The sequence below is a fragment of the Eschscholzia californica genome, unplaced genomic scaffold (assembly GCF_041429995.1).
Source record: "Eschscholzia californica isolate CP2 unplaced genomic scaffold, dmEscCali1.0.p SCAF_1, whole genome shotgun sequence".
NCBI classification, from domain to species: domain Eukaryota; kingdom Viridiplantae; phylum Streptophyta; class Magnoliopsida; order Ranunculales; family Papaveraceae; genus Eschscholzia; species Eschscholzia californica.
This window is the reverse complement of record NW_028238198.1, coordinates 80,376,479-80,395,315: the sequence shown is the minus strand read 5'-3', so window position 1 is coordinate 80,395,315 and position 18,837 is coordinate 80,376,479. Positions and strand designations below refer to the sequence as shown.

General features: G+C 34.8%; 3 protein-coding genes and 1 pseudogene across 5 annotated transcripts; 2 read left to right on the top strand and 2 right to left on the bottom strand.

Moving 5' to 3' along the window:
- Window positions 1–44: 44 nt before the first annotated feature.
- Window positions 45–2,506, top strand: LOC147569717 (transcription factor DUO1-like). Its single transcript, XM_086663333.1, has 4 exons — window positions 45–218; window positions 1,268–1,346; window positions 1,646–1,877; window positions 2,000–2,506. The coding sequence occupies exons 1-4, from the start codon at window positions 92–94 to the stop codon at window positions 2,504–2,506; spliced, it is 945 nt and encodes a 314-aa protein (XP_086519459.1). The 5' UTR covers window positions 45–91.
- Window positions 2,507–3,077: 571 nt separating this feature from the next.
- Window positions 3,078–6,968, bottom strand: LOC147569716 (putative Rho GTPase-activating protein At5g61530; annotated as a pseudogene). The gene is made up of 8 exons (XR_015231337.1): window positions 6,855–6,968; window positions 6,007–6,187; window positions 5,657–5,919; window positions 4,893–4,955; window positions 4,664–4,810; window positions 4,484–4,561; window positions 3,878–4,122; window positions 3,078–3,482 (listed from the first exon to the last, which is right to left on the bottom strand). The product of XR_015231337.1 is annotated as a putative Rho GTPase-activating protein At5g61530 (transcript).
- Window positions 3,178–17,016, bottom strand: LOC147569714 (putative Rho GTPase-activating protein At5g61530). Of its 2 annotated transcripts, none has more exons than XM_086656232.1 (10): window positions 16,684–16,934; window positions 15,839–16,019; window positions 15,489–15,751; window positions 14,722–14,784; window positions 14,621–14,639; window positions 14,191–14,289; window positions 14,011–14,088; window positions 13,454–13,698; window positions 12,882–13,044; window positions 3,178–3,482 (listed from the first exon to the last, which is right to left on the bottom strand). In XM_086656232.1, the coding sequence occupies exons 2-10, from the start codon at window positions 15,903–15,905 to the stop codon at window positions 3,337–3,339; spliced, it is 1,143 nt and encodes a 380-aa protein (XP_086512358.1). In that variant the 5' UTR covers window positions 15,906–16,019; window positions 16,684–16,934; the 3' UTR covers window positions 3,178–3,336. The 2 variants fall into 2 exon arrangements, with proteins under 2 accessions (XP_086512358.1, XP_086512357.1); XM_086656231.1 differs by lacking the exon at window positions 3,178–3,482 and adding an exon at window positions 12,214–12,614 and having other exon boundaries at window positions 16,684–17,016.
- On the top strand, window positions 10,265–11,895 carry LOC147569715 (transcription factor DUO1-like). The gene is made up of 3 exons (XM_086656233.1): window positions 10,265–10,557; window positions 10,901–11,132; window positions 11,254–11,895. Exons 1-3 carry the CDS (start codon window positions 10,325–10,327, stop codon window positions 11,758–11,760), a joined length of 972 nt encoding a protein of 323 aa, XP_086512359.1. The 5' UTR covers window positions 10,265–10,324; the 3' UTR covers window positions 11,761–11,895.
- Window positions 17,017–18,837: the final 1,821 nt, after the last annotated feature.

Below are 18,837 nucleotides of genomic sequence, written 5' to 3'. Positions count from 1 at the left end.
TAGATAGATAGAGATTGATAGAGAGAGAGGGGTGTGTGTGTGTGTCTATGTTTGTGTATGCCCTAATTTGTGATTTGGTTGGTAATTAAGAATGGAAGGAGAAGATCATAAAGTAGTAATGATAAGGAAAGGACCATGGATGGTTGAAGAAGATGAAATTTTAATGGATTATGTTAAAAAATATGGACCAAGAGATTGGAGCTCTATTCGATCCAAAGGTCTTCTTCCCAGGGCCGGTCCTGAGATATTGGAGGCCCAAAGCGAGATTTAATAATGTGGCCCACGTACGTTTCATAAGCAAAAAAAATTAAATCTAAACTCTCTGCATTTTCCTTACACATAATGTGAGGCTTGAATATTAAACTTGTGTTAATAATTATGCAGTTTGGTTTCTTTCTTTTTTATTTTAAACCAAAATAAATATTAAATAGTTATTTTATTAGAAAAGAGACCAGAGAAGTTCCGGTTTGCACTAAAAAATACGAATTAAGAAGGGAAAAAGATTCTTAGTCGAACTCCAAGTTAAGTGGTTCAGCGAGTTTGAAACTCGCCGAGTCACTTGACCGAAATAAAACATTAGTTTCTGAGAAAAAATACCGAAGAAATTTTAGCTTTATTTTTTTGGTAGTGATAGTGTTAGTTGTGGTTTTATAGCAAAAAAATCAGAAAAAAAAACATTAGAAAATGATGGGATGATTTTCCCCATCCTACTCTTAATATCAGTTACCTTTATATTCTCCACCTGCACAAAAAAAACTCAGCAGATCGTTCTATTAACTTAGATCAATAAGCAAGAGTCGTGACCAGAAATGGAGAGTGGAAAATAGAAATGGGGGTTGAAATTGGGAATTTGAAGACATAAACTATGAAATTGATGTGGGGACTGGGGAGTGATGGGTTGGACGGTGGTGGGGTAGAACTTGGAGTCTTGCACTCTTGCTGTCTTTGACGGTGGTGGGTTGTGGGTAGAGAACTAGGGATATGGAAAGAAATGGAAAGAGAGGGACTTAGAACTTGGGGGCTGGGCCAACTTAATACTAGGGTTTAAATTTCCAAATGGGTCAACAGTAGGTGGGTTGAACTGGTGATGGTCTATATGATCTCATGTTTTAAAATGTGGCCCATCTCTCTTGTTTTATAATTTTTGGGGGCCCATAAAATCTAGCTATAAAAGTTATAAGATTTGGAGCGCTTTTAAAAATCTGGCATAAAATGTGGCCCTATCATGTTGTGGCCCAAAGCGAGGCTTTGCCTGCTTTGGGCTCAGGGCCGGCCCTGCTTCTTCCTAGAACCGGTAAATCTTGTCGTTTACGATGGGTTAACAAGCTTAAACCCAATTTAAAAACGTAAGTACTTCTTCGTCTCTCTTTATTTCGAGTTCATGTTTATATCGTTCATTTTACTTAAAATATTTTCATTTCGTGGCGATCATTCAATTTGTGGATTTAAGTACTACTGATTTGTATAGAATGTAAAAAGTTATGTTATGTTAATCATTCTTGAAAATTTGGGAAGATATTAATGATAGATGTACTAATTAGAAACACTTATGATAAATTGTGAAAGTTTATGTTTTGCCATTTCACAATTATGATAGCTAATTGACATTTCTTTTCGATAAATTCTGAAAAATTCAAAAAAAAAGTGGGTGCAAATTTTCATTAGAGGAGGAGAGGATAGTGATTGATTTGCAGGCACAATTCGGGAACAAATGGGCGAAAATCGCAACATATTTACCGGGGCGAACTGATAATGATGTGAAGAATTTTTGGAGTACTAGACGGAAAAGATTAGCAAGAATCTTACACACATCAACACCAACCTTAAAGCCACAGAAAAACCATGGAAAATCTCCTGTTTTTTGTGACTCTTTGGAGGTAAAGAATTTAAGGGATAAATTCGAGTTCTTTAGTTTTTAGTTTCGAACTTCGCCTATTACTTTTGATTCTTGTTTTTACGTTTTTTGAATTTTTTTTCTTTTCTTTTTGATTGTGTTTAGGCTCCGACGCTCAATTCAGTGAGCGAAGAAGCATCATCTTCGTCGATGAAGTATTCTTGTCAATCTTCCTCTTATATGGACAACTCTGAATTGATAAAAATGGTAGCAATACCAGATTTAGTGAAGCAAAAGATGCCTAATTTGGAACCAATTTTACCGGAAAGTACTGAATTCCCACAGACAGATGAGAATAAACCAACAATGGACCTACCTCAGCCATTGCAGTTTCCCTTCCAAGAACTCCTCCCTGAACCACCAGTGTTAGATCTTCCAGTCATGTTGGAAAATCAAGATATTGATTCAGATGTGTTTGGAAATGGAATGATTTCTGGGACAGAAAACGATTCACGATTTTCAGTGGAGTTGCCGTTTTTCGAGTTGGGAAACAATAGTCGGATTAACATAGAGGAATACAAGAACCCGGCTACACCAGATAGTTTCTTCGATGATTTTCCAACCGATATGTTTGAGTACATTGAGTCGCTTCCTAGTTCATCCGAGCATTAACTTCTTTTAGTTTTTTTTTTTTTTTTTTTTTGTTGAACTTCTTTTAGTTGGAATTGTGTGTTTTTTTTTTTGTGTATTTTTGTAGTTTGTGCTTTGTTTTTTTGTATTTGGATTTATTACTAGAACTGGAACTTTTACTGGTACTAAGAATGATTGATGGGTTGCTATTCTACAACATTATTGATAAAATTAGGTTTACCGGTGAACAATCTTGTCATATTGTCTTTGATTAGGCACCATACAAGCCCACTGGCCTAGTTCCACATCATGTATTATGAAGGGTTTTTCCTAGGCATGAGTGTCTCACCCCGGGCTTCTTCTTCACCTCCGACACAATCTAGGCGCGAAAACTTCAACTTCTGATCGAGTAGTCTACTCCTACTTTTACTTCTGTTCAATCAAACTTAAACCGGTTTCGTTGATAATTTTTTCAGAATTATCTATAAAACAAATTCCTGACTACATATTTTCACCAATTGATTCTTCAAAGTTGTGTAAAAAAAATCAAATTGTACATATTATGTCATCAAAAGATCGACTGGACAAGACAAATTCAAACACTAAACAATTGTAGCACTCCAAATGGATCAAATGGCATTGACAATGGTGTAGTACAAAAGTCTAAGTACATCAAACATAACGCCTAGTCTTACTTTTTAGCAGAGATTTGCTTTTACATGAGTCTAAATTTCTTTAGAAAACCAATACAATATCAATTTTTTTCAAATATCAAGTAGAATATTCCTTGTCATTAATGGGCTTTCACCGACAAATCTATTAACAAGAGAAAGATGAAGAAGAAGGGTTGGCCTGATAGACCTGAGTTGGATTTATCTCCAAACTGTTACATTTGCATCTGCGAATATCTGATTGTGATGCTGGATGAGGGACTGAATGACCTCAATGGAGCTCAAATCAGTCGGCGTGCCGTCGTCTAAGGGAATAGCAGAGGATGCATCAATAGTGTCCCCTTCTTCTGTTACACAATGTGAGAAGATAAATTAATAGTCTTCAAATTTTGATGATAAACCTAAAAGAGTTCATTGGCGGAAAGTTGGAAAACCAAGTCTTTTGACATCATTACCAAAGATCAAACATTGGAAACTAAATAGAACAAAGTTCTTTAAATGGATGAATCGAAAACGACCGTCAATTTGAATCAGGAATTTAGAGCTAATAACTTGATTTATAAAAATAAGAATTTTTAAGGGAAGGTGAGAAATATGGTTAAGAACAAAATTTAACTTCAATATGTATGAAAATTCAGCACCTTAGTTTAAAAGACTTTCTAAATAATCAAACGACAATGGACATGTTGGGACAGTGACAAGAAGATTTTCACATGCAAGGGAGTAAAAGCTCGGTAACTACCTTGTTAAGAGATGATTTCAAGCTAACTTGTAGCAGAAGTGCAGTGAGGAATTCCAGTGTCATGAAGTTCACAGTCGGAAGTTTCTTCAATAAATTTCGCATCACAGGTATGCTAAAACGAGCATCTCGAACTTCGTGATAGAGATCAAATGGAACAAGTGGCTCAGGAAGGCTAGCGATGTAGCACTTTATTAGAATTGCAATGTCAGCAGGGTTTACGCCTTCCGGCAATGCAGAGCTCCTGTCTGTGAAAAGAAAATCAAGAATATGGACGTAAATCCCTATCATAGATTCTAACTAATCTTTAACGTCTTCAAACGGTAATACATTTTCTTTTTTCAAAAAAATGAATTAATATTAGAACAAAGAAAATGATTTATAAGAAGCCGTCCTATAGGAACCGAATTGAGAGCTCCAGATAAAGGTTACATTCTCTATCTAAGGTCTCCCAATAGAAAACCATATCTGAGAAAGAAACTTGGAGCTTGTTCAGTTGGATACTATTCCAATGGAATATGGTCCTGTTTGTACCAATAAGTACTTCATTGACTGTCAAATTTTTATCCTTAAAAGATTCTGTCTTTCCAGAGGTTCAAATTGTAATACCTTGGTTGTATAGCAAAATCAGCTCTTGAATAACTTTTTTATCTCCTTCACTCTTGAACAAGTACTCGGTGTTCAAACCTATATCAATAAAATTACCAATGATTCAAGACTTGGCATGAGATATATAATTTCAGGAAGATAAGATATCTTAACTTATTTCCTCAATATGTTAATATGTACCTGATAATATGAGGTAATCTGCACAACTGACCAAAATATGAGGAATTGGCCTGGTAGATTGTTGACGTTGCACGGTTATCTCAATTGGAACTCCAAATACTGCATCAACCAGATTTTGAAAAGCTCACCATCAGTGCTGGCAACTCCCTGCAGAACCAGAGACAAGATAAGGACTTGGGTGTATGAAATTTCATTCAAAAGGACTTCATCTCAATTACAAAATATGTACCTTCTGCCAACGCTCAATGTTTGTCAAAATATTCTTACTTCTTTGTGCAGTCTTCTTTGCTACCTGAAATGACCAACATTCTCCACAAATCACTATGTGAAGTTATACCTTCAAGGCTGAAAGATATAGCTTTGAAATCGATAAAGTTTGATGAAACACAATTAAAATGGTCTAGTGAGCTCCTCCTCAATAACCACATCTCAGTCTACATTACGAAGTGCAAAGTCGGTTACTAATTCAAACTAAGAACTGCCATTGGTATAAGCAAATAAAGTGGAGTTGAATATCAAGATGTTACAGTAGATATTATACACTCAAATTAGGTACGGCTTGGACATATCCACACTTCGATGTTTCAATAATTAATTTCACTGGATTATGATACTTTTTTTATTATCGAGTATGAAGTCAGCAGGTCCTCTAGGACTGTTTCAGGATTCACGTCTCAAATGATATTAACTGTATTTCATCAAGCTTGATGTTAAAGCCAGAAACTGTTTACGTGTTATCTAGAGTCACATCTTTTATGGAATTTATTAGATAAATATAAGTGTTGGTTGACTTTGTACAGTAACTAAAAGAGATATGTATAGAATAAAAAGAGAGATTAGAGAAGGTGAAGAAAGATTTCTCGAGAATATGTGGAGGGAGATTGGAACATATAGATCTTTTCTTTTTATGCAAATAGACGAGGTTATACACTAGTAAAACTGAATAGTACGACCACATGAAAAATAAAATATAAGTTCATTGTTGGCTATTACCTCCTCTACTTTTAACTTTCCTACGACAACTTTGTCCTTTGTCTCAGAAATGCTCTTCTTGAACAGTGTACCAGTAGAAGCAGCGGCAGCAAGAAACCGCTCTTGTACAGCATTTTTAGATCCTTGCTGTTGTTTAGACTGTTGGAAAAGCGACCACCGACTCTTCATTAGCGAACCCACTCGTTCTGCCACATCAGCAACATTGCCTTTCGCATCCTTCGCGACCTCCCCGACGAAATTTCCAGCTTCTTTAAGCTTGACTCCTGCATGGTAAATTTTGCTTACACTCAGGATAACAAACTGCCAAAGCTTTGATATAGAAGATGAAATAACAAGCAATACCCACTAACCTGAATTTGAAAAGAAGTCACTTGCTTTTTCTTAAAATTGAGGCGAATTGGTTGCCTGGGAAGGCATGGAGCCAACTTCGATGTAAAGAAACTCAAAATGAAGGTAATAACCTAACCCCGTCACAGAAACCCAACAAAAAGTTTACCACCCGATATCGGAATCAACGTCCTTAATCTAACCCTGCACACAAAGAACCAGACGAAATTTGTCGTCTTTAATTTCAGATACTAAAATTTTCAAAGAACAGATGTACAAACTCAAAACCGAATCCCATACTCAGCCTTCGTCATCGACTCGTCTCTATTGAATTATTGGTTCTCAAGTCCTTATGTTGAATCCAATTTTTGTTCTTTTATTAAGAATTCAGATACTACTCATCAAACTCAACTTCGACAAGAAAAATTTGTTCATAACTTATACATTACTCTCCTGATCAATTCAAACTATCTTCATCAAATTTTTTTCAAGAAATAAACAAGAAAAAAGAATAAGGGCAAAACACAGATTAACATCAAGAGCATGTTCCCTGAACCCTAATTAATTACTGTAGCAATCAATTCAAAACTAAAATAAGTCAATATCAGGAACTCATTTAGTTGATTCTCTTAAATTGACAATTGCGTCAGGAGTTAAACTAATACTCTACCGATCAATCCAAAAATAACTTGCAAGATACAAACAAAGAGAGATCAATTAGGTTTAATCCATTTAATGAAAGCAAGAATTAAGAGAAAAATAAAAAACCTAAACAAGTATGAAATCTTTGATCATCAGTAGAAGACTAAATGAAAACGATTTGGAAACAAAGAAGTATAAAGAAACCCTAATTCTCGTGAAGAATGTTTACCTTTGGGTATTGAAAAGCCCAACTTTCTTCACCGACTTAAACACCGGAAATGGCAAAATTAGGGCTAAGAATTCAGATTTCGGTTGGACTTTTCCTTTTTGTAACCAGTGTCCGATAAAATCGGAAAAAAAGTAGAAACACAGTCATTATAGTAATCCGATACAAGAAGCATTATAAATTCACTATAGAGAGAGAGAAAAAATCAAGAAAGAGAGAAGGAAAGAAAAAGATCAAGAAAGAGAGAAAGTAAGTAATGAAACTCAACATTATAGTACCCGATGATCACAAGGAGTTCCCAATTACAGTAAGATTAACAGATTCAATTCTTTCAATCAAAAAACAGATTTCCAAAATTCTAGATTACCCAATCTCTCAACAAGAACTATTCACCTTTCATGGATTAGATATGGATGATTATATGGATATCAAATCTTATAAACTCCACCATGGTTCTTGTATTTATCTTTATATTAACGAAGATTACTATCACAACCTTCCATCAACTTCACCGTCTGCCAGTATATCAAGTAGTTCAGAATCAGATTTGATTGAATTAGATGATCAATCATCCCCTGAATCTCTTTCTTACAATTTGGATCCATCATCTTCATTGTCTGCAAGTAAATCAACTAGTTCAAAATCAGATATGATTGGGTTGTTAATAAATATACCTAAGCCAGGGTCAAACAAAAAATTGTTAAAATCTTTTTATCTAGATGGTATAGGATTAAGTGACACATTGGATAAATTGAGGTTAAGAATAATTCACGGATCACAAGATTTAATGAGTATTGAATTTAAACTATCTTTTATGGGTAAGACATTAGATAAATATAATCGAAAATTGATCGAATATGGGTTTACGTCTGATAATGATCTTCTTGCTCCTCAAGCTGTCGATGTGTTGATTATGCCGCCTCGTCGTGGAAGCATTCAGTTTCGACCCTTGCGCATCGGTTCACCATAGATGAAGTGGAAGCTGAAGAATAAAAAAAAGGGTGGTTTTAAAATTTGAAAAATTCGAAAGTAATGGATGAAGGTCGTTGGTATGGGTTAGAGTTATTAGGTCAATTTATTAGATACTTCAACATTGATCACTCGGTTAAGGTTATTAGGTCAATTGTTTCTTTTCTTTCCGGTGAGTGTCTTTGCTTTGTTTTTTAGGGTTTGTTTTGAGGTAAACTATATCTGCATGTTTATTGAGTTTTAATAGAGATACTATTATATTTTTATTCTTTTAATTCTTGTCTACAAAATCTGTTTTAAAAATTATAATGATCAAATACCCAAACAATATGTTCAACAGAAAAATAAAAGATATACACAAACAATAAAGTATGTTTTTTTTCGTCTCTAAGTCAAATATGATATCTAACTTAGAGAATATAATTAAATCTAGTTAGATTAAGTGATGTTTTATTTTTGGTTGTCTCGTCAAATATTGGGTAGGATGATTTTAAGACCAAAAGACCATATCTTGAATAAGCTACAACAACTATTATATCCTTGACTGTTAGTCTATTAGAAGTTAAATCTTATCCAAGTTATATCTTTCAACAACAAAAAAAGTTAGTTCTTATACAAGTCAAATTTAAGAAAAGAACAAAGGTAGAGACTAGAATACAAACTAAGATAGTTTATAGAATACAATGTACCCTCAAAAGTTGGAACAAGTCTTCCTCCATGCAAAGGAGTTTATTACCTATGAGGCTATGAGGTTTTATTCTAATAACAAGACAAACTAAGGGAGGCATTAGGAACGTGGTTGAGAACTTAGGATCCATGGACCAAATTATGATTGTGGTCTAGAAAAAATTGTATTCAAATTTGAGATGATTTAACTATGAAAAGATATTAACTTTCACATAAATCTAACTTCATAATATTATTTTGCTTCCATAGATTTCAACTATATAAAAATATCATAGGATCAAACAATTCATTCCATTAGTTAGAATGACAATTTGTTAAAAACACTTTAGATCTTATCGTATCACTATTAACTACTGATTTAACTATATAAGTATTATTTGAGTTGGTGAGATTGTATTATTTGAAGTACATGATAAATCATAAATTAAAAAGTTAGATAACCTTTAAAATATCATAAGTAATCGAGTTATTGAAAACGGGTAGCAATAATTATATGTGGTATTAAAATATTTTATTGGATCCTAAAGACTAATGTAGATTAACTAATGATTTAGTCAATTTGGTGAGAGATACCAAAAATGAGAGAAATAAAGTGTCTGGGCTGAAGTAATTAAGTAGAGATAAAGACTAGGTTAGCGACATTATGGCTATTCCAATACAACTACCTTTTTCAAGTCAACAACTCTTGGTTAGAGTGGTAGGAGGTATAATCTTCCACCCTAGAGGTCAGGGTTCGAGACACGCTGAACAATTAAAAAAAAACTACCTTTTTCAAAATATTCAATACCACTTAACTTCTGTCCACCACCCTTTGGTGTAACGGATGGACACCCCTCTTAAGACCATGAGGTCGTGGGATCGAGTCTCGGTGGAAGCAGTTACCATCGAGATTTATCCTATGTAATTTAGGCTATGAATAATGTAATAATTTGTCGGGCTTTAGGCCTCTTCGTTGTCGGGCTTTAGGCCTCTTTCATTCTCAGTTTAAAAAGTAGGCGGTTATCGTGCTTATTACATCTCCATGATGCATCAATGCCTTGTAACGACTAACGTAGACCGTAGTCGAATTCTCAAAAAAAAAAAAAAAAAAAAAAAAAAAAAATACCACTTAACTTCTCTCCATTTCTCTTATCGCTTTGTTTGGCAATAAAGTTGATGGTGACCGAATGTAGTGAAGTAGTAGAAGGAAGATTCTAAAAAAACATTTAAGGTTGTCGGCAATAGTCGCTTGTCAGTGACCATTGTCGTATTAGATAAAGAAATGGTGGTGGAGTTATGGAGAATAAAAAAGAAAACAAAAATATTTCGTTCATATTGATTTCTCTCTAACGATTAGCAAAAAAATGAGTCAACTAACTTTGACCAACTTTTGATAAAGTCTTTTATCCCAGATTTTTTTTTTTTATTTCACCAAAATGGCAGGCAATTCTAAAATGTCCTGGGGTTTGTTCACTGCATTTATTAGGCTTCTTTATACTGATTAGGGTTTTTGCCTTCTTCATGACGAAGGGCAAAATTGTAACTCTTCACATTCCCACGATCAATTGGGACCCGGGGTACTAAAGACGTAAATGGTACAAAACTAAAGGGTATTTACGTAACTTGAGACCCACATTTCAAATTGCGAGAAGAAGAGGGAATATGGGTGTTGGGTTTGTTGACTTAGTGGCCATAACCGTTTTAACCGCCAGTTCAAATAAAAACAAATTCCAAAGAAAAAAAAAAAAAAAAAAATCAAATCCCACTCTTAGAGAGAGAGAGAGAAAGAGATAGATAGAGAGAGAAAGAGAGAGGGGTGTGTGTGTGTATGTTTGTGTATGCCCTATTTTTTGATTTGGTTGGTAATTTTAAGAATGGAAGGAGAAGATCATAAAGTAGTAATGATAAGGAAAGGACCATGGATGGTTGAAGAAGATGAAATTTTAATGGATTATGTTAAAAAATATGGACCAAGAGATTGGAGCTCTATTCGATCCAAAGGTCTTCTTCCTAGAACCGGTAAATCTTGTCGTTTACGATGGGTTAACAAGCTTAAACCCAATTTAAAAACGTAAGTACTTCTTCGTCTCTCTTTATTTTGAGTTCATGTTTATATCGTTCATTTTACATAAAAATATTTTCATTTCGTGGGCGATGATTAACTTAAAATATTTTTGTTTTCTTGGTAAACTGTAACATCGTTCAATTTGTGGATTTAAGTACTACTGATTTGTATAGAATGTAAAAAGTCGTGTTATATTAATCATTCTTGAAAATATTAATGATAGATGCACTAATTAGAAACACTTATGATAAATTGTGAAAGTTTATGTTTTGCCATTTCACAATTATGATAGCTAATTGACATTTCTTTTTGATAAATCCCGAAAAATTCAAAAAAAAAAAAAAAAAAGTGGGTGCAAATTTTCATTAGAGGAGGAGAGGATAGTGATTGATTTGCAGGCACAATTCGGGAACAAATGGGCGAAAATCGCAACATATTTACCGGGGCGAACTGATAATGATGTGAAGAATTTTTGGAGTACTAGACGGAAAAGATTAGCAAGAATCTTACACACATCAACACCAACCTTAAAGCCGCAGAAAAACCATGGAAAATCTCCTGTTTTTCGTGACTCTTTGGAGGTAAAGAATTTAAGGGATAAATTCGAGTTCTTTAGTTTTTAGTTTCGAATTTCGCCTATACTTTTGATTCTTATTTTTACGTTTTTTGAATTTTTTTTCTTTTCTTTTTGATTGTGTTTAGGCTCCGACTCGCAATTCAGTGAGCGAAGAAGCATCATCTTCGTCCATGAAATATTCTTGTCAATCTTCCTCTTATATGGACAACTCTGAATTGATAAAAATGGTAGCAATACCAGATTTAGTGAAGCAAAAGATGCCTAATTTGGAACCAATTTTACCTGAAAGTACTGAATTCCCACAGACAGATGAGAATAAACCAACAATGAACCTACCTCAGCCATTGCAGTTTCCCTTCCAAGAACTCCTCCCTGAACCACCAGTGTTAGATCTTCCAGTCATGTTGGAAAATCAAGATATTGATTCAGATGTGTTTGGAAATGGAATGATTTCTGGGACAGAAAACGATTCACGATTTTCAGTGGAGTTGCCGTTTTTCGAGTTGGGAAACAATAGTCGGATTAACATAGAGGAATACAAGAACCCGGCTACACCAGATAGTTTCTTCGATGATTTTCCAACCGATATGTTTGAGTACATTGAGTCGCTTCCTAGTTCATCCGAGCATTAACTTCTTTTAGTTGGAATTGTGTGTTTTTTTTGTGTATTCTTGTAGATTGTGCTTTGTTTTTTTGTATTTGGATTTATTACTAGAACTGGAACTTTTACTAGTACTAAGAATGATTGATGGGTTGCTATTCTACAACATTATTGATAAAATTAGGTTTACTGGTGAACAATCTTGTCATATTGTATTTGATTAGGCACCATACAAGCCCACTGGCCTAGTTCCACATCATGTATTATGAAGGGTTTTTCCTAGGCATGAGTGTGTCACCCCGGGCTTCTTCTTCACCTCCGACACAATCTAGGCGCGAAAACTTCAACTTCTGATCTAAAACATATTCCTGACTACATATTTTCACCAATTGATTCTTTAAAGTTGTAATAGTAAAAAAATCAAATGGTACATATTATGTCATCAAAAGATCGACTGGACAAGACAAATTCAAACACTAAACGATTGTAGCACTCCAAATGGATCAAATGGCATTGACAATGGTGTAGTACAAAAGTCTAAGTACATCAAACATAACGCCTAGTCTTACTTTTTTAGCAGAGATTTGCTTTTACATGAGTCTAAATTTCTTTAGAAAACCAATACAATATCAACAACAAAAAAAAGTAGAATATTCCTTGTCATTAATGGGCTTTCGCCGACAAATCTATTAACAAGAGAAAAATCAAGAAGGGTTGGCCTGATAGACCTGAGTTGGATTTATCTCCAAACTGTTACATTTGCATCTGTGAATATCTGATTGTGATGCTGGATGAGGGACTGAATGACCTCAATGGAGCTCAAATCAGTCGGCGTGCCATCGTCTAAGGGAATAGCAGAGGATGCATCAATAGTGTCCCCTTCTTCTGTTACACAATGTGAGAAGATAAGTTAATAGTCTTCAAATTTTGATGATAAACCTAAAAGAGTTCATTGGCGGAAAGTTGGAAAACCAAGTCTTTTGACATCATTACCAAAGATCAAACATTGGAAACTAAATAGAACAAAGTTCTTTAAACGGATGAATCGAAAACGACCGTCAATTTGAATCGGGAATTTAGAGCTAATAACTTGATTTATAAAAATAAGAATTTTAAAAGGCATTCTGTAAAGATATTAAAAGAAACATTTACCCGAAAGAATATCCCATGCACTGTAATTTGGTGCTGTATCCACTGTTTTCTTGACGGGACCTTTGGATGGAAGACTGCAGTACTGAAAGAAAAATTCTGGTCTCTTCTCCTTCTGCCAAATAATTAGAGGAGCCATTTCCATCGCAAGACTAGAGACGTCCATCTGTGTAAAGTAACATTTTTTTTAGAACTTGTCAACTACTTTACTTTGTAACTCTCAAATGTGTAAAAAGAAAAGAGAACCTCCGAACCACAAGAAAAGAAAAATCCGAGCACAAAATGTAACAGAAAAAGTTGTTTAGGCCGTATATATCGCATGCTTAGCAAATTCGGTATCTAAGTTATCCTAGTTTTACAAATTAAAAATAAATCTTATGCTTTCAAGGAATTATCCTACAAAAAATTTAAGGGAAGGTGAGAAATATGGTTAAGAACAAAATTTAACTTCAATCTGTATGATAATTCAGCACCTTAGTTTAAAAGACTTTCTAAACGATCAAACGACAAGGGACATGTTAGGACAGTGACAAGAAGATTTTCACATGCAAGGGAGTAAAAGCTCGTGTAACTACCTTGTTAAGAGATGATTTCAAGCTAACTTGTAGCAGAAGTGCAGTGAGGAATTCCAGTGTCATGAAGTTCACAGTCGGAAGTTTCTTCAATAAATTTCGCATCACAGGTATGCTAAAACGAGCATCTCGAACTTCGTGATAAAGATCAAATGGAATAAGTGGCTCAGGAAGGCTAGCGATGTAGCACTTTATTAGAATTGCAATGTCAGCAGGGTTTACGCCTTCCGGCAATGCAGAGCTCCTGTCTGTGAAAAGAAAATCAAGAACATGAACGTGAATCCCTAACATAGATTCTAACTAATCTTTAACGTCTTCAAAAGGTAATACATTTTCTTTTTTGAAAAAAATGAATTAATATTAGAACAAAGAAAATGATTTATAAGGAGCTGTCCTATAGGAACCGAATCGAGAGCTCCAGATAAAGGTTACATTCTCTATCTAAGGTCTCCCAATGGAATATGGTCCTGTTTATACCAATAACTACTTCATTGACTGTCAAGTTTTTATCCTTAAAAGACTCTGTCACTCTTTTCTTCCAGAGGTTCAAATTGTAATACCTTGGTTGTATAGCAAAATCAGCTCTTGAATAACTTTTTTATCTCCTTCACTCTTGAACAAGTACTCGGTGTTCAAACCTATATCAATAAAATTACCAATGATTCAAGACTTGGCATGAGATATATAATTTCAGGAAGATAAGATATCTTAACTTATTTCCTCAATATGTTAATATGTACCTGATAATATGAGGTAATCTGCACAACTGACCAAAATATGAGGAATTGGCCTGGTAGATTGTTGACGTTGCACGGTTATCTCAATTGGAACTCCAAATACTGCATCAACCAGATTTTGAAACTTAAAGAAGTAATAGAAAGATAGCTTTTCCTTTCCTTTTATGCCCCTGAAACTATTTACTCTTCTTTTCCAAAACTTACTAGTAGTTATTATTAGAAACTTAAGTGGTTTTTAACTAGGTGTCATGGACACTCCTTTTTAGTACTTTTTTTCCTTGTGTTTACTTGCACAACCTAATGTCACCGTGCCATTTCAAGTTTCACATTGTGATATTGAGTAGGTACATCTGACATAGCAAGTCCTGTGTACTAAAATAATAACAAAAGATACATCCCTCTTCTAAGTTCAAGAATGTTATGTAAAGCTCACCATCAGTGCTGGCAACTCCCTGCAGAACCAGAGACAAGATAAGGACTTGGGTGTATGAAATTTCATTCAAAAGGACTTCATCTCAATTACAAAATATGTACCTTCTGCCAACGCTCAATGTTAGTCAAAATATTCTTACTTCTTTGTGCAGTCTTCTTTGCTACCTGAAATGACCAACATTCTCCACAAATCACTATGTGAACTTATACCTTCAAGGCTGAAAGATATAGCTTTGAAATCGATAAAGTTTGATGAAACACAATTAAAATGGTCTAGTGAGCTCCTCCTCAATAACCACATCTCAGTCTACATTACGAAGTGCAAAGTCGGTTACTAATTCAAACTAAGAACTGCCATTGGTATAAGCAAATAAAGTGGAGTTGAATATCAAGATGTTACAGTAGATATTATACACTCAAATTAGGTACGGCTTGGACATATCCACACTTCGATGTTTCAATAATTAATTTCACTGGATTATGAAACTTTTTTTATTATCGAGTATGAACTCAGCAGGTCCTCTGGGACTGTTTCAGGATTCACGTCTCAAATGATATTAACTGTATTTCATCAAGCTTGATGTTAAAGCCAGAAACTGTTTACGTGTTATCTAGAGTCACATCTTTTATGGAATTTATTAGATAAATATAAGCGTTGGTTGACTTTGTACAGTAACTAAAAGAGATATGTATAGAATAAAAAGAGAGATTAGAGAAGGTGAAGAAAGATTTCTCGAGAATATGTGGAGGGAGATTGGAACATATAGATCTTTTATTTTTATGCAAATAGACGAGGTTATACACTAGTAAAACTGAATAGTACGACGACATGAAAAAAAAAAAAATATAAGTTCATTGTTGGCTATTACCTCCTCTACTTTTAACTTTCCTACGACAACTTTGTCCTTTGTCTCAGAAATGCTCTTCTTGAACAGTGTACCAGTAGAAGCAGCGGCAGCAAGAAACCGCTCTTGTACAGCATTTTTAGATCCTTGCTGTTGTTTAGACTGTTGGAAAAGCGACCACCGACTCTTCATTAGCGAACCCACTCGTTCTGCCACATCAGCAACATTGCCTTTCGCATCCTTCGCGACCTCCCCGACGAAATTTCCAGCTTCTTTAAGCTTGACTCCTGCATGGTAAATTTTGCTTACACTCAGGATAACAAACTGCCAAAGCTTTGATATAGAAGATGAAATAACAAGCAATACCCACTAACCTGAATTTGAAAAGAAGTCACTTGCTTTTTCTTGCCATTGAGGCGAATTAGTTGCCTGGGAAGGCATGGAGCCAACTTCAATGTAAAGAAACTCAAAATGAAGGTAATAACCTAACCCCGTCACAGAAACCCAACAAAAAGTTTACCACCCGATATCGGAATCAACGTCCTTAATCTAACCCTGCACACAAAGAACCAGACGAAATTTGTCGTCTTTAATTTCAGATACTAAAACTTTTCAAAGAACAGACGTACAAACTCAAAATCGAATCCCGTACTCAGCCTTCGTCATCGACTCATCTCTATTGAATTATCGGTTCTCAAGTCCTTATGTTGAATCCAATTTTTGTTCTTTTATTAAGAATTCAGATACTACTCATCAAACTCAACTTCGAGAAGAAAATTTTGTTCATAAGATATATTACTCTCCTGATCAATTCAAACTATCTTCATTAAATTTTTTTCAAGAAATAAACAAGAAAAAAGAATAAGGGCAAAAACAGATTAACATCAATAGCATGTTCCCTGAACCCTAATTAATTACTGTAGCAATCAATTCAAAACTAAAATAAGTCAATATCAGGAACTCATTTAGTTGATTTTCTTAATTTGACAATTGCGTCAGGAGTTAAACTAATACTCTACCGATCAATCCAAAAATAACTTGCAAGATACAAACAAAGAGAGATCAATTAGGTTTAATCCATTTAATGAAAGCAAGAATTAAGAGAAAATAAAAAACCTAAACAAGTATGAAATCTTTGATCATCAGTAGAAGACTTAATGAAAACGATTTGGAAACAAAGAAGTATAAAGAAACCCTAATTCTCGTGAAGAATGTTTACCTCTTTGGTCGGTCGATGGAGGAGATCGAGTTCAAATGAGAAAGTAATTGAAGTCCAAGTTGAGAGCTCTCTCGCTTCAGTCTTTCAACTTTCTCTTTTTTCTTGTTGATCCTTCCGGAGACCCAGTTAGTAGTGTTAGGGACTGTTTGTTAGGAAAGGCAGGGCACCTGTATACTTTGGGTTATCCACGGCTTCTCGATGTAGTGGTTGTACAGCTACTCCCTAGCAGGGAGGTTCCAACTTCCAAGTGCGATCCTGTAGAAGTGTAAATTCAGGATTTATTGAGGTCTGCCATTTTTGGGTCGAAAATTTTTTAGGTCAGAAGTGGTGCGCGGATATTGGGAAAATGAGAAAGAAGTTTTGTTGTCCCAATTTATTTCGAAAAAGTCCACAAATTTGCTTTCAAAATTTTGTATCTGAAAAAAATTTGTTTTCCTAAAGCAGCACCCATAATTTACTTTGAAAAAAAACATTTGTTGTCCCAATTTATTTAGAAAAAGACCACTACATCATTTTGAAGTTTTTTTTTTAAATTGGGTTCTGAGTAATTATTTTTCCTTTATTAATAGATTCTAAGTTATTTTTTGTTGCAAATGGGTTAGCTGTCTCAAAAAAATTTGTTTGTTCCTTTATTGGCAGCTTTAAACTAAAATTATGGTTTTTATGAAAATATCTTTATATTCATTTTGTTTTCATTTCCAAAAATTATTTTTTGAAAGTAGACATTTTTGAGGGAAGTAGTGATAATCACATGCACATCCGCAACTTAGTTCAAACTTAATAAGTGCCAATGCTTTTGTTTTCAGAGGACTTATAAAACTTTCGTCAAGAATAAATTTTCGTACCAGTATATCTAGGTTTTGATATCAAAAGCAAAAGCAAGAAAATTATCTGTAAGGGTGTGCTTGGTATAACTTGTTCCCATGGAAATAAAGAGTTTTCATAGAAATAGATATTTCCATCGTTTGATACAAACTGTATTCCATTTTTTCAATTTCCCTGAGAATCTACTGTGAAATACTCCATCTTTAAGGTCTGTTTGATACGTGTGAAATTTTTATGGTAAAATTTTTGAGTTATTTTGTCCAACCTTTTTTTCCCACAAAAAAACCACTTCCACACTCTTCCTATGTTAGGAAATAGATTTTCGCACCCTGTTTCACATGTACTAGACGTTGCCCTCCCCAGGAATTAAATTGCAAGGAAATTTAAAGAATTTCATTTGGATGGGAGCGCAAGAAGCACCCGTCAAAAGGTTGTTTGCACCCAGAGGAGGAGATTGGCTAAGGTCAATTTTCTTTCGACTCCAAACACTTATTGACACTCGATTATAAAGAACATGAGAGGACCTGTCCGAAACCCAAAGCAAGGCTCCAGACTGGCCAGCCCAAGCCCTTGTTTTGGGCTGGTCTCGAACTGGTTTGAATCCGAGACTGGTCCGAAGATATTTTTAATGGTGGTTTTGTAGGTTCGGAATTAAGGTTCTTTCCATGATAATTTTATTCTCGTTCTCTCTCTTAAACAAAGTTCTTTCTCTCTCTAACTCTTCGTTGTGGATCGATGGTGGTGAGTTTGGAAATAAGATTGTTTCCGTGATGGCGTGAGGATGATGATACAAAGAAGCAGAGACGTAAAATCAGGAGACGAAGAAGAAACAGGAAAAAAATTAAGGCAAGTGAGGGAGGAGCTCCAGCCTCCAGTGCCTTTCGTAGCAGACACCCGACGCAAATAACAACTCTGCCAGATGCCTCTAGTTGCTACCTATTCGGATACTTGAAAAATGTTGTTTGGCGGGAATAACAATGCTGTTTGGCTCGTTTTTAACGAGGGGCTTTCAAATTCTGTTTCGCATGTCTGAAAATTGATGTGGCCGACTCTCATTAGTAATACTTGCATGGGAGAGAAAAAACATTCGGGCCAATAGAAACCCAACACATGAGCTTTCGGGATTAGGTCGGTCTCAATGTTCGGGCCATAAAGCATTTTCTTTTTTTTTTTTTTTTTGAGGGAAAATAAAATCTCATATAAAAGAAACACAAGTTTACATCAATACAAGAAAGACTAAACTTATGAGAGTTAACTGAGAAGGACTAAAAACAAATAATCACGCCACTTTAGGGGGTGAAAGTGTTAATAGCCAAATCATGGGCCACC

Excerpts from the sequence above, each read along its gene's own strand:
- LOC147569717 (XM_086663333.1), top strand. The coding sequence starts at position 92 with ATGGAAGGAGAAGATCATAAAGTAGTAATGATAAGGAAAGGACCATGG. Across the intron at positions 219-1,267 it reads GAGCTCTATTCGATCCAAAG|GGCCGGCCCTGCTTCTTCCT; the intron begins GTCTTCTTCCCA and ends CTTTGGGCTCAG. Across the intron at positions 1,878-1,999 it reads TTTTTTGTGACTCTTTGGAG|GCTCCGACGCTCAATTCAGT; the intron begins GTAAAGAATTTA and ends GATTGTGTTTAG.
- LOC147569715 (XM_086656233.1), top strand. The coding sequence starts at position 10,325 with ATGCCCTATTTTTTGATTTGGTTGGTAATTTTAAGAATGGAAGGAGAA. Across the intron at positions 10,558-10,900 it reads CTTAAACCCAATTTAAAAAC|TGGGTGCAAATTTTCATTAG; the intron begins GTAAGTACTTCT and ends AAAAAAAAAAAG. Across the intron at positions 11,133-11,253 it reads TTTTTCGTGACTCTTTGGAG|GCTCCGACTCGCAATTCAGT; the intron begins GTAAAGAATTTA and ends GATTGTGTTTAG.
- LOC147569714 (XM_086656231.1), bottom strand. The coding sequence starts at position 15,905 with ATGCCTTCCCAGGCAACTAATTCGCCTCAATGGCAAGAAAAAGCAAGT. Across the intron at positions 14,785-15,488 it reads GAAAGTTAAAAGTAGAGGAG|GTAGCAAAGAAGACTGCACA; the intron begins GTAATAGCCAAC and ends TGGTCATTTCAG. Across the intron at positions 14,089-14,190 it reads AGATTACCTCATATTATCAG|GTTTGAACACCGAGTACTTG; the intron begins GTACATATTAAC and ends TTATTGATATAG.